Below are 15,807 nucleotides of genomic sequence, written 5' to 3' on the forward strand. Positions count from 1 at the left end.
GTTCGAGAGTTATCGTGCGCACCAGCCAGCCAGACAGACAGACAGACAGACGGACAGACAGACAGACGGACAGACAGACAGACGGACGGACATTGCTAGATCGACTCAAAATTGTCTGAAACGGATATCGTACAAACATACTTGGGGTCTAAAATCATTATTTCGATGAGGCACATTTTTGGCCGTATCAAAGTGTAAATACCCTCTTTAGCCTAAAGGCTGAGGGTATAAAAATCCTGATGAATTGAAGAAAGGGCAACGAAACTTTGAATTGAACATGAAATAAATTAGTTTTATTTGTTTGAAAAGTTTGCCTATTAGGGCGAAGATAATTTTTAATTAATTTCTTGTTATAGTCGAGCTTAACGACCTATGATTTTTACAAGTGAAAAAGGAAAGCCGAGTTTTATTTATTTCATCGAATAATTGACCTAATCAGCCCAGTGAAACCCACTTTTATTAAATGTAATACATATACTAAGGTCATACACACGGAAATGAATTTATTTATACCCTACAGTACTCATGGTGCTCTTGAATCAAATTTAAATGGAAGGTGCTTACACCTGGGAAGTTTTGGCGGATTCTGAAACTACAATGTTCATAGATGACATTTTTAAGGGTTGTTTAGGTTTTTACAATTTTACCTACAAACTGCAAGTCCTATCAAAATGAGACTGAAGAAAATGTTGTAGCTATGAAAATTCTCTACAAGATTAATCTTTACGGTATTTTCTTAGGTTTTACCATTATTGAGATATGGAAGATCAAATTGGGACAATGCACAGACTGTATCCCCCCCTTATAAAACAATGTCATGAAGGGGCGCCTTAACTAACTTTTAATGAAAACCGCTTACACCGGGGAAAGTTTTTTGAATTCTGAAACAGATATTCATAGATGAGAAAAATACAAAAACAAGAAAAAATCGCTGTAGGGATTTTTATAGAAATCGCGGTAAAAACTCACATTTTTAGGGTTTCACGATTTTGCTTGGAAACCGCAAGTCCAATCGAAGTGGAGCTAAAGAAAATGTTGTAGATGTGGAAATTCTCTAGAGGAGTGACGTTTATCATTTGTTCTCAGGCTGTACCATTTTTGAGATAAAGAAGCTCAGTTTACATTTTTAGGGTTTTTTGTTAGGGTTTCGCGAGTTTGCTTGAATACGGCAAGTCTTATCGGCATGGGACCTGAGAAAATCTTATAGCTGTGAAAATTCTTTACAAGACTGCCTTATTTATTTTTCCTAGGTTGTACCATTTTCTTAGATATATAAGTTTAAGTTGTGAAATTGCAGTAGTGACATTGTTTTATAAGGAAACTATACAGACTTGAATTGAATTGGAATTGTCCCAATTTCAACTTCTATATCTCAAAAGTTGTAAAACCTACGAAAATATCATTAATGTCAATCTTGTAGAGAATTTTGATAGCTACAACATTTTCTTTATTCCCATTTTGATAGGACTTGCGGTTTCCAAGCAAAATCGCAAAAACCTAAACAACCCCTAAAAATGTCATCTTGAATGGCGATTTATTTAAAGAGCGCTCGAGCGATTTTTTTTTTGTTTTTGATTTTTCTCATCTATGAACATTGTAGTTTCAGTATCTGCAAAAACTTCCCATTTAAATTTGATTCAAGAGCACCGTGTACTATGTGGGGAGGGTAGTACAAGTTGGTTTTGTCTCAAAAGTTTGTTTCAAAATAACGGTCTTACTTACACTTTTATATGCATACATACATATAGCAAAATGAATGTCTAGATGAGCTCAGCTGATAATTGCCGTATTATTCGTATGCGAATATCTCCGCTTCTATATGGGGTATTCCCCTTTACAATGGTACAAAGAAGGTTGGCGAAGATGATATAACAACGGAGATATCGCAATAGTCGCAAATTCGTCCCATTTTTTGGGTTTTAAGTGTAATTAGGAGTATTCCGGATTTACAATAAATATAAAAGAATATTTGAAAATTGTGAGTATTGTGGCGAAGATCATTTTTAATTTTAATTAATTTCCAAAGATTTGTTTGCGCGTGAAAAAGAAAGCCGAAGATTCGAACACACACAACCAACATAATTTTCAAATAAATAACTTGAGCCAGGCTGGGGTTTGAACGCGCGTCCCTGAAAGACATATGGAAAAAAGGGTTATCACGGCGTATTGGCGTTCACAGCCAAACTCATAACTTCCGAAGGCTGCTCTAAATAGTCCAGTCAGAATAGACAAGCGTATAAGGGGGAAATAGCAAAAATGTCCACAAAGCTGAATTTTGGTGGATAGCTTTAAACGCTAAAACGCCTTAAAAGTCCCCATCGATCCCATATGTTTTTTAGATATGAGTTGTCACTTTTTCTATACAAAATGTATACGCAAAGTGACAACACATATGTAAAATAACATATCGTGTAAAACACCAATAAGTTATTCAGGGTCAAAGGTCATTTTTTGGTGGCCTTACTCAGTTTTTTTATTTTTCTCAAAAACGGTAAGACATATCAGAAATGGACTAAAGTGAAAGTTGTAGGCTTACAAATTATGATTCCTTCTAGGAAAAAAATATAAAGACCAAACTTGTAGACAATGTTTGCTTTAGTCATTTTTTAATTAGATACGCCGTTTTCAAGAAAGAATCCGAAAACCTAAAAAATCCATAACTTTTGACTTGAACTTTGCACACATGGGATTTATGGAGACTTTTAGGACATTGCTTGTAATAACAAACTCTAGCTCTCCACCAAAACTCAGCTGTGTGGGAATTTTTGCTATTTCAATGTCTATTTTGACTGGACTAAAAAACGTTTGTCGTGGATGCCATGCAGGTTGAATGAGAATAAAGCTCATAACTGTACAAAAAAAAAAAACAATTTTAATTTCAGAAATGAAAAGTTCGATGACAAAGAAGCCACTCCACAGCCGATATGTCTGATGAACAGCTACCAACAGCGAAACCGCCCAGCAAACCAAATGTCGGATCTTCGACACGTCTGAACAATTTCGTAAGCCAAATCTTTCAGATGTCGTTCCGATTTCTCGGACGGGAAATAGTTCAGTTTTCTATAAGTTCTTGGGCCCATATGGATACAAATTTTTGTACACATGTATTACTCAGTATTACCTTCTGCCACATATACGGATACGTCGCGATATCGAGAGTTCTATTCCAAAAAGCATATAAACTACAATACAAACTACACAAAAAATGCATTATCGCATCTTACATTTTTAAATCTTAATTACAATCTTAGCTAGCATACCTTTAATTATGTTAACGTCGTTTAATTGTCGAGCGAAACAATTTTGTACTACTTGCGATTGAATTTTATAACATTTTACAATATAAGATGTACTATCTTTGACAGTCCGGTATGCCATCATGAAGCGTTGTTTTTGTTTTTTGGCGTCCAAAGTGTCAGGAATCTAATCCCGTTACTATTTTATTCAAATATGTGACATGAAAACGTGACTTTTTGCCTTACAAACCTGTCATTGGGCCCATAGTGCATTGTAACAAAGCAATTTAATTTTTTCACCTTGCTTAGTCCCAATTTACATTAGGCGAGTTTACTTGCGGCAATTGTCAGTTTGATGGAGAGAGAGGTGAGGTATATGGTAACCCTTTGCCTCTCAACACCCTCTCTCACCCACAAACTGACAATTGCCGCAAGTAAACTCGCTTAATGTAAATTGGGACTTACAAATGTTGGTTGGTTTGATGTTGATTTCGCTGAAATCACGAAATGAGATACATTCATTTTTGTATTCAAAATAAAGGTAAATGTTGCTTTATGTAGCGCGAAATCACTAGTGTGGCGAATAACTTTAGGATCTTCTTAAATTAATTGTTGATTCGTGAAAGGCTGATTTACACGGGTAGTGGGGTAAGGCATCACATAATCGGCTCAGCCCCGATTATAGACTTTCCTTAGTTGTTTTAATGTTTATTTTTTCAAAATATACATATTTGTGTATAATTACATAAAATAATAAGTAAGTACATAATAATTAGCCATAGGTAGATCATAAATCAAAAGCTCCTCTGTTATCAAGCCAAGGTAGTAAAACCTCCATCGATTTTACATAATTTGGACCACGATACATGGCACGTCGAAAATCATCTCCATTCTCACCAAGCAAATTGTCCACATTGGCATCATCTCGAGCTTCACAAAGAACAATTGGCATCAAGGTACTGACCGTGGTGTAGGCTAAAATAAAAAAAAATAATACATGGCTCATAAATAGCAAATGACACGAATAATTACACATGATTTCAATGTCGTTTGTCATTGTTGTTGTTTTTTTAACCCCCAAAATATAAAACTTACCCCAATAATCATGTTTAAACAAAGCCATTTGTATATCCTTTAATTTCGGCATTTTTCCTTTGTATTTCAGCAAGTTCAAATTTTCTATTAACTTCCGGTGATAATATGAAATAAAATAGTCGAAATGTTTCAATTTAATTTCAATGCTAGTTGATGAAAATATGAAATATAATAAATCTTGAGCAGGTGGTCCATAGCGTGCCATTTGGAAATCAATAAAGTATGTCTCTTTTAGTGAACCATCCTCATTGTACTGGAACATGATATTGTTAACCCATAAGTCTCCATGATTTAGAACATTAAATTCTTCGGGATCTCTTTCGGATTTCATTTGGAATGGATCGGATTTGGTTTCAGCATAGATTTTCTGAAAGAAAAAATAAGAAAAATAATGCGGAAATTATGAATTAAATAATGCAGAAGTGGAGAAGAGTTGAATCACCATATCCATACAACAGGTGACTGAGGGACTAAGTCGAAATTTTGTAGCCCAAAAAGCACTAGCAAAAAAGAGCATCCCGCTTTCTAATCTACGGAATAGTTTTAGTATTCTAAAAAATTCACGGGCCCTACCTATTGTGGGCACATATTTGCGGATGTACACAAAATATATCTAGACTCTGCACCAAATTTCAGTCATTTCGGATGGATAATGTAGCTAAAACCTAAAAAATCAAAACGTGGACCTATGCCCGTATTTCTTATCAGAAAAGTTTTTTGTCTACTAGGAATCCTCAATGCAAAAATGCAGCCAATTTGGTCGAGAAATTTAGGTACCCAACAATCCTCTGTAGGAATATTTCGCAGCCTTGGCTAAAACTAAATACCAAATATCAATTCTGGTCCACTAAATTTGGAATTTCACTAAAATTTAGTACCTGAGGAAAAATAAAATATCTCACTTCGTGTATGCTACGGTAATTTATTGAAGCTTTTCTTAAAGGCTTCAATCCTACCTACCTAACAAAAAAAAAAAAAAAAAAAAAACAAGTAAAAAAGCGTTAAGTTCGGCCGGGCCGAACTTTTCATACCCTCCACCATAAAATATTCTGAACTAAAATGGAATAATTAGTTTTCATTTCTGTCCCCAACTTTAAGTGGGCACGTTAAAATGTCAGATAATGTACATAAAATGCTTCATTCGGGAGGCCCTTTTTTATGGTGCCTATATCTAACTATGTATGTTGACAATTTTTGGTGGGCGAGAAATTGGGGGTACCGTTATATAGGGGTTAAAATAAAACATGGACCTATGTTGACAGTTTTTGATGGGAGTCTTTAATGTCAAATAACTCCTAATTCGGTTAAAAATTGTAGCTAGAATCCTCAAAATACCGAAAATCGGTACATAACGTGGAAACTTCAAATGTCATTAACAGCTAGTTCGGAGGTATGTGGGCTATACGAAAATATGAAATTAAATGAACAGTTTTTGTTGGCTCTTAAATTTCAAATTAAAGAAAGTTCGTCCAAAAAATAAAGCTAAGGTACGGAAAATCAAGAGGTTTGTTTTGGGGCTATACAAAAACATGGACCTACGTGGTTAAACATTTTAAGTAAAATCCTCAAAGTACCGAAAATCGGGAAGTATCGTTATATTGGGGCTATGTTGAAAATTGTTGATGCAGATGTGTGGTGACCACTACAACCTTCAAATGTCAAATTACAGTTAGTTCGGTTAAAAATTATAGCTAAAATTGCCAATTACTGAAAATTGGGAGGTACCGTTATATGGGAGCTATATCATAACATGGACCTATGTTGACAATTTTTTATGGAGAGGTGTTGTGACCACTAAGAACTTCAAATGTCAAATTACTGCTAGTTCGGTTTAATATTGTAGCTAAAATCATCAAATTACTGAAAATCGGGAGGTACTTTTATATGGGGGCTTTATCAATACATCGACCTTTCTTGACAAATTTGGTGGAGAGGTGTGGTGACCACTAAGAATTACAAATGTCAAATGTCCAAATTACAGATAATTCGGTTAGAACTTGTAGGTAAAATTCTCAAAATACCGAAAATCCATTATATGGGGATACAGAAATCCGTTATACCGAGGTACCGTTATATGGGGCTATACCAAAACATGGACCTACGTTCATAATTATTTCGAATATAAGTTTTTTGGTCACTAAGAACCCTAAATATCAAATTATAGCTAATTCGGTCTAGAAATGCGACTTAAATCGTCAAAATACCTGAAATCGGGCGGTACCGTTATATGGGGGCTATACCAAAACGTGGACCTATGTCCACAACTTTTGTTATATAAGTTTATTGACACTTAAGAACCCTAAATGTCAAATTATAGCTACATTGGTCTGAAAATGTAGCTAAAAACGTCAAAATACCGTAAATCGGGGGTACCGTTATATGGGGGCTATACCAAAACGTGGACCTATGCCCACAACTTTTGTTATATACGTTAATTGACACTTAAGAACCCTAAATGTCAAATTATAGCTAAATCGGTCTGAAAATTTAGCTAAAAACGGCAAAATACCGTAAATCGGGGGGTACCGTTATATGGGGGCTATACCAAAACGTGGACCGATATAGCCCATCATCGAACTTGACCTTCCTGCAAACAAAAGACGCATTTTTCCAAAATTTCAGCGTTCTATCTCCATTTTTGTGGATGCTAGAGTGATTACCACAGACGGACGGACGGACGGACGGACGTGCACAGATCGACTCAGAATTTTACCCTGATCAAGAATTTATATACTTTATAGGGTCGCAAATGAGTATTTCAATGCGTTACAAACGGAAAAACAAACTTAATATACCCTCCATACTATGGTGGAGGGTATAAAAAAAACAGTGAACACAATATCCATTATAGTTGCCGAGAAATAGATATTTCCTTCTCCAGAAATTTGCAAAAATGCCATATTTTCCAAAATTGCGAAAAATGGTCGTCTTCAGGAACACGCAACACGTTCCAATATTTGAAACTAATTTTTTGGTTTCTTAGTTCCAATATGTTTACTATCGAAACCCATATAGAAAAAACATGGGATTTTGGCCAGGAATCACCACTATGCGTCGGTAAGCTGCAGTCACAACAGATAGTCACATCATATTCCACTCAACTTACACAATTACTTAACGATAGATGTAGAGGGAGAAAAGGAGAAACTTTTTTCCGCAGCAAAAAGAGAGAAATGGAAAAGCGGTAGTGTAAAAATAAGTGAGCCAAGGCTATAGTCGGGTCGGGGCCGACTATGTGATACCCTACACCACTACCCCTGTGCATAAGCTTTTGACTGGTAAAATTCAAAACATTTAAATTGGGATAGCTTAGCGCCTTTTGTTGAAACGCATTTAAGTGTATCGTCAGTACAACTCAAATAAAAAATGGAAAAGTGGGATGTATGCCAACCATCAATAGGGTTCTTTCTCTGTGAGACCCCCCTCAACCCCCAAAATTTCGTGAGGATCCGATCAAAATTCCGACCTGTAGTGTGATTGCACAAAAAATGGAAAAATGGATACATTACCGACTATTGCGATATCTCTGTTGTTTGACCACCTATGACAACCTACTTCACATCGTTGTAAAGGTGATATTTTCTACTTTCCTAGCCAGGTTTTGCTTTCGATATACCTCTTACAGAAGAGAGATATTTGCTTTGAAATAAAACGTTGCCTTTTCTCCAAATAAGTTTTTTTCACATTCCGACCCCTGAATAATATCGGACCATTAACAAAATCAATAGGTTTTTTCCTCTGGGGAACCCCCATTAACACCCAAAATTTTGTGACGATCCAATCAAAATTGCGACGTAGCGTGATTACAAAAAAAAATAAAAAATTGGATGTATTACCGACTGTTGCGATATCTCCGTTATTTGGCCACCTACTGCTTTACATCGTTGTACAGATGGGATTTTCATAGTCAGACTATGTTTTTGGAAGGTCTGTGATATTCGTCATTATTATTAAAATCGCAAAAATGAAAAGTTGTGTTCTATTAGCGGCTATTGCGATATCTTCGTTGTTTGACCACCTACGACAACCTACGTTACAAAGGTGTTACAGACGGACGGAAGGACACATATAGCCACAGCGACTCAGCTCATCAAGACATTAATTTGGGTATATATAAGTATGGGTCTACGACCATCATTTCGATGCGTTGCAAACTTTTTGGCCAAAACCAACTTATAATACCCTCCCCACATAGTGGTGTAGGGTATACAAATTAAAATGTGCAGGAGCTAGAATGAAGTCCAATAATCCTACCAATGAGTGAAACATCAAACTGATGGCTTTGGTACAAGCACATCCTCCTGTTGAGTCGAGTAAGTGTATCAGTACAGTCCGAAGTGAAGTTGGTTGTCTATGCAAACAGAGAGACATGTGAGGGTTGACGCGCAGTAGTTATCAGAAACTGCCATGAGCCAAACCCGTATAAACATGGAGCAGGGCTTGTGTACTAGCACACAGTCAAATTGTTAAAAAGGTACTCTTAATTTTTGTGAACCATGAATATTTAAACATTTATGCATTTTTTTATTTATATTTTTTAATAATTTGAATTGTGGACGACTTTAGACAGCATTAATGTTTAAAAAATTTTGAAATAAGTGATGAAACATCAAGAAAAAATAAATAGTAATTCTCCCTTAAATTTCCCTCTCTCTCCATTTTTCTCAGCCCTGACATGGACCTTCGCATCCACCTCGGTGCCGACTGAACTAAGAGCGTTCTTCAAGACTTCCTATTGATCACGCCATTGACCAGATATTTACCTTGCGGAAAATCCCGGAAAAGAACAATGTCAATTTTGACTGGTCTATATATGCAGATCTACACTTACCATTTTTATACCCTCAGCCTTTAGGCTAAAGAGGGTATTTACACTTTGATACGACCAAAAATGTGCCTCATCGAAATAATGGTTTTAGACCCCAAGTATGTTTGTACGATATTCGTTTCAGACAATTTTGAGTAGATCTAGCAATGTCCGTCCGTCTGTCTGTCTGTCCGTCTCTCTGTCTGTCTGGCTGGCTGGTGCGCACGATAACTCTCGAACGGATCAATCGATTCGGTTCAAATTTTGGGTATCGAAATATTTTGTCCAGATTCGATTTAAGTTCGAAGATGGGCCATATAGGTCCACTCCTTCAGGTACCTCCCCCACAAATGTTCAAAAATTGTCGCAAAACTTGTGCGCACGATAACTCTTGTAGGGAACAACCGATTTGGTCCATACTTTGCACATCGTGTAATTTCTACCAAACTTAGATGAGGTTCCAATATGGACTCAATCGGTCCACTCCTTCGGGTACCTCCCACACAAAATTTCGGAAAAGTTCAGTTTAGGACCTGGTCTCGAATCGCATTGATTTTTGTTTACGCAAGTTGTATTCGCTGTCCTCTATACGACGCTGTAAGTCTCATTGGGGGCAAGTCCGTACTTCCTGAGAAAATAGCCTGAAAGTTGCAAAAAGCCCCTATGACACCTTGTGTAGTGGTAGGAGCGCAAGATAACTTTTGAACGGATCTGCCGATTCGGTCCAAAATTTGGCTTTCGTAATATTTTGTACAAACTTAGTTCAAGTTCAAAGATGGATTATATCGGTCCACTCCTTCCGGTACCTCCCCCACAAATGTTCGAAAATGTTCGGAAAATTTGTGCGTACGATAACTCTTGAAGGGAGCAACCGATTTGGTCCATCCTTTGCACATTATGAAATTTCTACCAGATTTAGATGAGGTTCCAATATGGACTCAATCGGTAAACTCCTTCGAGTACCTCCCACACAAAATTTCGGAAAAGTTCAGTTTAGGACCTGCTCTCGAATTGCCTTGGTTTTTGTTGCAACATCTTGTATTCACTGTTCCCTATACGAAGGTACAAGTTTCATCAGGGGCAAGTCCATACTTCCCGAGAAAATGGCCGGAAAGTTGCAAAAAGCCCCTATGACACCTTGTGTAGTGGTAGGAGCGCAAGATAACTCTCGAACGGATCTGTCGATTCGGTCCAAAATTTTGCCTTCGTAATATTTTACCAAAACATAGTTTAAATTCGAAGATGGGCTATATCGGTCCACTCCTTCAGGTACCTCCCTCACAGAACTTCAGAAATGTTCGGAAAAATGTTGCGCACGATAACTCTTGAAGGGAGTGACCGATGTAATCCATACTTTGCACATCCTAATATATCTACCAGATATAGATCAGGTTCGAATATGGACTAAATTTGTCTACTCCTTCTGGTACCTCTCACACAAAATTTCGGATAAGTTCACTTTAAGACCTGCTATCGAATCACTTGGATTTTTGTTGAAGCTATTTGCATACGCTACCACCATTACGACGGTAAAAGTTTTTTCAGGGGTAAGTCCATATTTCTTGCGAAAACAGCCCGAAAGGTGTAAAAACCCCTATGTCACCATATGTGGCGGTCGAAGAACACGATAACTCTTGAACTGTTCAACCGATTTGGTCCAACAGTTGGTCTTCGTCATATTATATCCAAACTTAGTTACATGGGCAATACCGGTCCACAACTTTCGGTACTTCTCCCCAATATTTAAAATATATCACTTTGGATCTCCTAATATTTTATCAAAATTTAGTTAAACTTCTAAAATGGCCAATATAGGTCCTCCCTAAGAGTACCTGCCCTACAAAAGTTCAACATTTGTGAAATACATTCGATCTGTCCGGAGGTAAAAGTTTCGCTTCACTTTGGCTGAGGGTATATATCTGTCGGCAAAGCCGACTGACACTTTTTTACTTGTTTCGATTATAAATCAGCCCTCGACAGTCCTATACGTTCAACAGTATTCCATGTCTGAACCCGCTTGCAAAATGAACTAGTTCGACATCGGTAACTCGTCGATTCTTAGGGCTACAGTAACTAGTTCCACTTTAGACCCCTCAGAGTGCAATCAACTGTAAACTTTAACATGGGGATGTCATAGAAGGTAACCAATTGACTTTTTATTCATTACCTGTAGATAGTATTGTACTAGCTCCAAGTTTACAGTCATATACCAGTATGTTATTCAAAAAAGTGGTGCATTTAATGTAAGAGTAAATAGTCGCAACTGACGCCTCGTCGTTTACTTGAGGATAAAAAGGTGTCAATTGGTTCCCTTCACATTACTTTGTGACGATTTGGTACTAGTTCGGCCCAGAATTATTTTTGGACTAATTGTGACAATTGGAATTTTCATTGGTAGTGGGTAGAGAGAAGAAGATGGCAAATTGTATATTTCCTTCGTATTCCTTTTTTATACCAGAACAATGTGAATATTCGTACCTATATGTACCTATATGTTCAGTCCATCAGCACTAGCTTCTGTTATTGGATGCTGCATTTATATGTAAGTTATTAAGAAAATACAAGTGTGAATTATTTATACAAATCGTCGTTTAAGTAAAAAAGTGGTGGATTTAATTTAAGAGTGAATAATCGCAACTGACGTCTCGTCGTTTACATGGGGATAAAAAGGTGTCAATTGGTTCCCTTCGCATTACTTAGTGGTCAATTGTGTACTAGTACCGCATAAAACTACTTATGGACTACTTAAATCACAGCAATTGGAATTTTCATTGCGAGCGAGAAATTGGTATTTCCACAAAAATCATTCGGATTTGCAAGATGGCATAAACTGAAACCAGTCATCATGCAGTTAATATACGAAAGAATCTCTCCGAACACTTTAGTACCAAAAGAGGAGGCAGCCTATTCAACGTCCATAGAACTCGGAACTGTGGAAGTTGGTACTTATGATTTTGAGGTAGTTAATTTGCCTCGGCACCCCATAAGCACAACAAACATTATTTGTAAATTCTGTTTTTTTGTTTATTGTTGACCTTTGATGTTTAATATTTCTTCTTGTGATTTTAGTTCGGCTATAGATCCTTGAAATAAAACAACGAAATTTTGTTTTATTTTTAATTATTTATTTCCAATATTTCGGCCGTCTTCGACGGTCATCATCAGGGATCTTTTTTGAAAAAACAAACATAAAACATTGATCAACCAACTTTATAAACCGAGTTTTAAACATTAATGACACTGCTTCGGTCCATTGTCAAACCGAGGAGAATTTTAAATTTATCAACAGATTTTGTCTGTAACCTTTCTTTTCTCTTACGGACTTTGTGGGATTTTTCGCCTATTGATGCTGTTTAGGATTTATTATCGTCTATGTCCCCTGTCTTTATCCTAAAGCGATCTTAAAGTTAAAAATATGGTTAAGTCGAATCCTCCCGCTTATTGAGACTTATATGTTTCAGTTTTTTATGGCTGATGGATCGTTGAACCTCACCATTTAAGGAAATTTGTAAATATATCGTTTTTCTTGATCGGGGGCGCAACCACTGTTGTCTCGAAAATTAATTTGCAAGCCGATGCACTCATAAGTTTATCAAATATAGCGATTTTTAAACAACAGGCCAACGAAATTCGTCTACAAATATATAGCATTTTGGACCACGGGACTTTCCTGAACATTTGTTGAAAATTGCATGAAATTAGTTTCAGTAGTTTCCATAAAAACCTAAGTTGGGTTACGACGGCATTTGATTTTTATACATAAAGATGTGGCGTTTCTTTAAATATGACAAAGGGAAGTAAACCGCCCTTTCGAAATTCAAGAAAATATGCATTTTATTTTCACCGGGGGCCATCCCTGTACGTTTCCTGAAAATTTCAGGAAAATCAGTTCAGTAGTTTTGTAGATGTGCCACCGTGGTGCAATGTTATGCACGCCCGCCTTGCACGAAGAAGGTCGGTGGTTCGATTCCCCGGCCAGGCAACATCAAACATTTTTCAACGGTGGCAAAATACCCCTCAGTAATGTTGGCGACATTTCCTCAATATTTCAGCCTTGAAAAACTTCTCCACAAGTGGTGTCTTAAGACACGCCGTTCGGACTCGGCGATAAACTGTAGGTCCCTTATCATTGAGCTAATTTGAATCGGGGTGCACTCATTGATATGAGAGAAGTCTCCCTTGTCCCGTATGGGATGTTGTGGAACAATGTTTGTTGTTTTTGTTTTTAGTTTTGTAGATGTAACATATTTTAAAAAGTGGGCGTGGTCAAGCCTTTGTGTCCTAAACAAAGTAAGTAAGGTCGGAGACATAACCATAATTGTCTCGCAAATTAATTTCAAGCCGATACATTCGTAATTATTGTAAATATAGCATTTTTAAGAAATAAGTTCCCCGCCCCCTCCGAAACTAAATTTGTAGACCATTTTCACTGTACATGCCCTGACAATTTCAAGAAAATCGTTTCAATTATATTTGTGGAAAGATTAATATTGAAAATTAAAAAAGTGCACGCAGAGAAATAATATTTTTCGCTTTTGTTGGAACAAAAATATCTGTTTTGGTTCCAAAAATGTATTTGTTTTGTTCAAACATTGTAATCCAAATCCAAAAATACCATCTTTTGTTCCAAACATAGAAAACAAAAACAACTTTCGAATTTCCGCAATATTGTAAAAATCGTTAACAATACCGATTGTAGGAACTATCATAATCTAATTTTGTTTACAAAAAGTATTGTAAACCCAGAAAACCAGCCCAGAAATTTTTCATTTGAGTGTATATACTTCTCATATACACTTTTCGCATAACTTGGATATAAATGTCGCATATAATATTGCAATCATTGATGAACACAATACATGGTTTGCTGCATTGGCTGACAACAAAGACAAACAAAAAGCAACAAGCACCCACCACAACATAAGGAATAATTAAACACCATAACAAACTCCGGTATAACACCAAACCTCAAAGCACAATGAAGATAGAAGAATGAAACAAAACAGAAACAAATAAAAACAAGAGTCTCCTTGTTGGTATACATACACACAAAAACAAAGACAAACAAAACTCACCATAATTGTTTTTTTCAACACGGCATCGAATAGCGAGAGAAGAGAAAAAATTGTCGAAGAAAAGAGAGAACTATTGTCCAGTTGACAAAAACAATTTTTGGATTTAACAAAACACAATTGTAGGAATCACAATACTACATTTGGAATTTAACAATATCTTTACAATACATATTTTGCTCTTCGAATATTGTTGGATCAATCATATTTTTTTCTCTGCGTGTGGGCGTAATAGCGGGTGTGGTCAAACTTTCTCTGCATAAAAACCTAAGTAGGCTTATGGCGAACATTTCAAAAAAATAATTATCCAAACTGGTCCAGCCGTTCTAAACTGATGCCATTACCACCGAACGACATTTGATTTTTATTTATAAACATTTTGCAATGTTTTTACATGGTTAGAAATTATTTTTGAAACTGAAAGGGTTAATGTAAAACTCATTTGCCGATATATTTTAGGACTTACCAACTTCTCTTCCAAATATTCTGCTTCACCATAAAACTGTAAATTCTCCCGAAATATTTTCCCAATACGTAGACGATGGTCTGTGAAGAGATCTTTTTTTGCTGTAAAACATTGATCGTACATTGCAGGAAAATCCTCCTCTTCGAGTGCATACTGAGCTGAGGCAGCATGGAATTGAGCTAATTTCCGTAATACAGCCTTAGTGTGGATCAAGTCTAAACCCAGTTGGCGATTGAAATTTTTAAAACCTCTAACACGTAAATCTTCCAATATAAGAAGATCATCTTTGATGTCCTGCACCTGGTGTGGTTCCAAAATACGTGGTGCAATTTTAAGTGGACAGCCTGCGTCAGCATAATATTGTTCAAATTTTGGTATATATTTTGTGTAGGCGGTGCGTTCTTTGCGGAAGATTTGCCATTCCTTAATCATGACTTGTAGCCTTTCAACATGGGGTTGAACTTTTACCATAAACGATGCGGTATTGATACTGCTGTCAGACATTTCGACCTTAATAGTAACCCTCAACAAGACAGTCATATAATTTTCGCCAGCTGCCACAGCAGGTTTAATGTGAAATTGAGAGACTTTATGGAAATTGGGAAAGTCTTTTTCAAGTAATTCGCGAAATAATTCTGCAGTTAGCCATTCCGGCTGATTTGAGCCATTTTCACTTTCATCACCGACCATGTTAACCATTTTCGTTTTGTGTAGGAATTTGCGTTCACCACCCGTTATTTTGTACGAATAAACCTTTCGGCTGGAATTCTGTTGAACTACTAATTTTAACTGTCGTTGCATGGAATAAACCCAAAAGAATTAATAATGGACCTAAAGTGAAAACACTTCTCAAACATTTTAATTGCTGTTCAACAGTTGAGATCTATTTGCTCACACAACTGTTTTAATTTAGAATGTAATAAAAATGGCTACACAAAGCTGCAAAGATATGAGAGTGAAAAATAAAACTATAAAATAGATAAACATTTTATCTTCTTCGGTCCACACGTATGGTACAAACTGATGCAAAAACTGTTTAAACGAACAAATTTATACCTACATATAAAATAATTAATCCCTATTGTAACCCCTGGTTGGTAGGGTTACTAGGGTTACTGTAGTTTAACTTCA

At 36.4% G+C, this 15,807-nt stretch overlaps 1 protein-coding gene across 1 annotated transcript; it reads right to left on the reverse strand.

Moving 5' to 3' along the window:
* Positions 1-3,867: 3,867 nt before the first annotated feature.
* On the reverse strand, positions 3,868-15,468 carry LOC141403718 (uncharacterized). Its single transcript, XM_073986568.1, has 3 exons — positions 14,677-15,468; positions 4,332-4,698; positions 3,868-4,211 (listed from the first exon to the last, which is right to left on the reverse strand). The coding sequence occupies exons 1-3, from the start codon at positions 15,373-15,375 to the stop codon at positions 4,024-4,026; spliced, it is 1,254 nt and encodes a 417-aa protein (XP_073842669.1). The 5' UTR covers positions 15,376-15,468; the 3' UTR covers positions 3,868-4,023.
* Positions 15,469-15,807: the final 339 nt, after the last annotated feature.

The sequence above is a fragment of the Musca autumnalis genome, unplaced genomic scaffold (assembly GCF_047663935.1).
Source record: "Musca autumnalis isolate F117 unplaced genomic scaffold, ASM4766393v1 scaffold_1, whole genome shotgun sequence".
Taxonomy (NCBI): Eukaryota; Metazoa; Arthropoda; class Insecta; order Diptera; family Muscidae; genus Musca; species Musca autumnalis.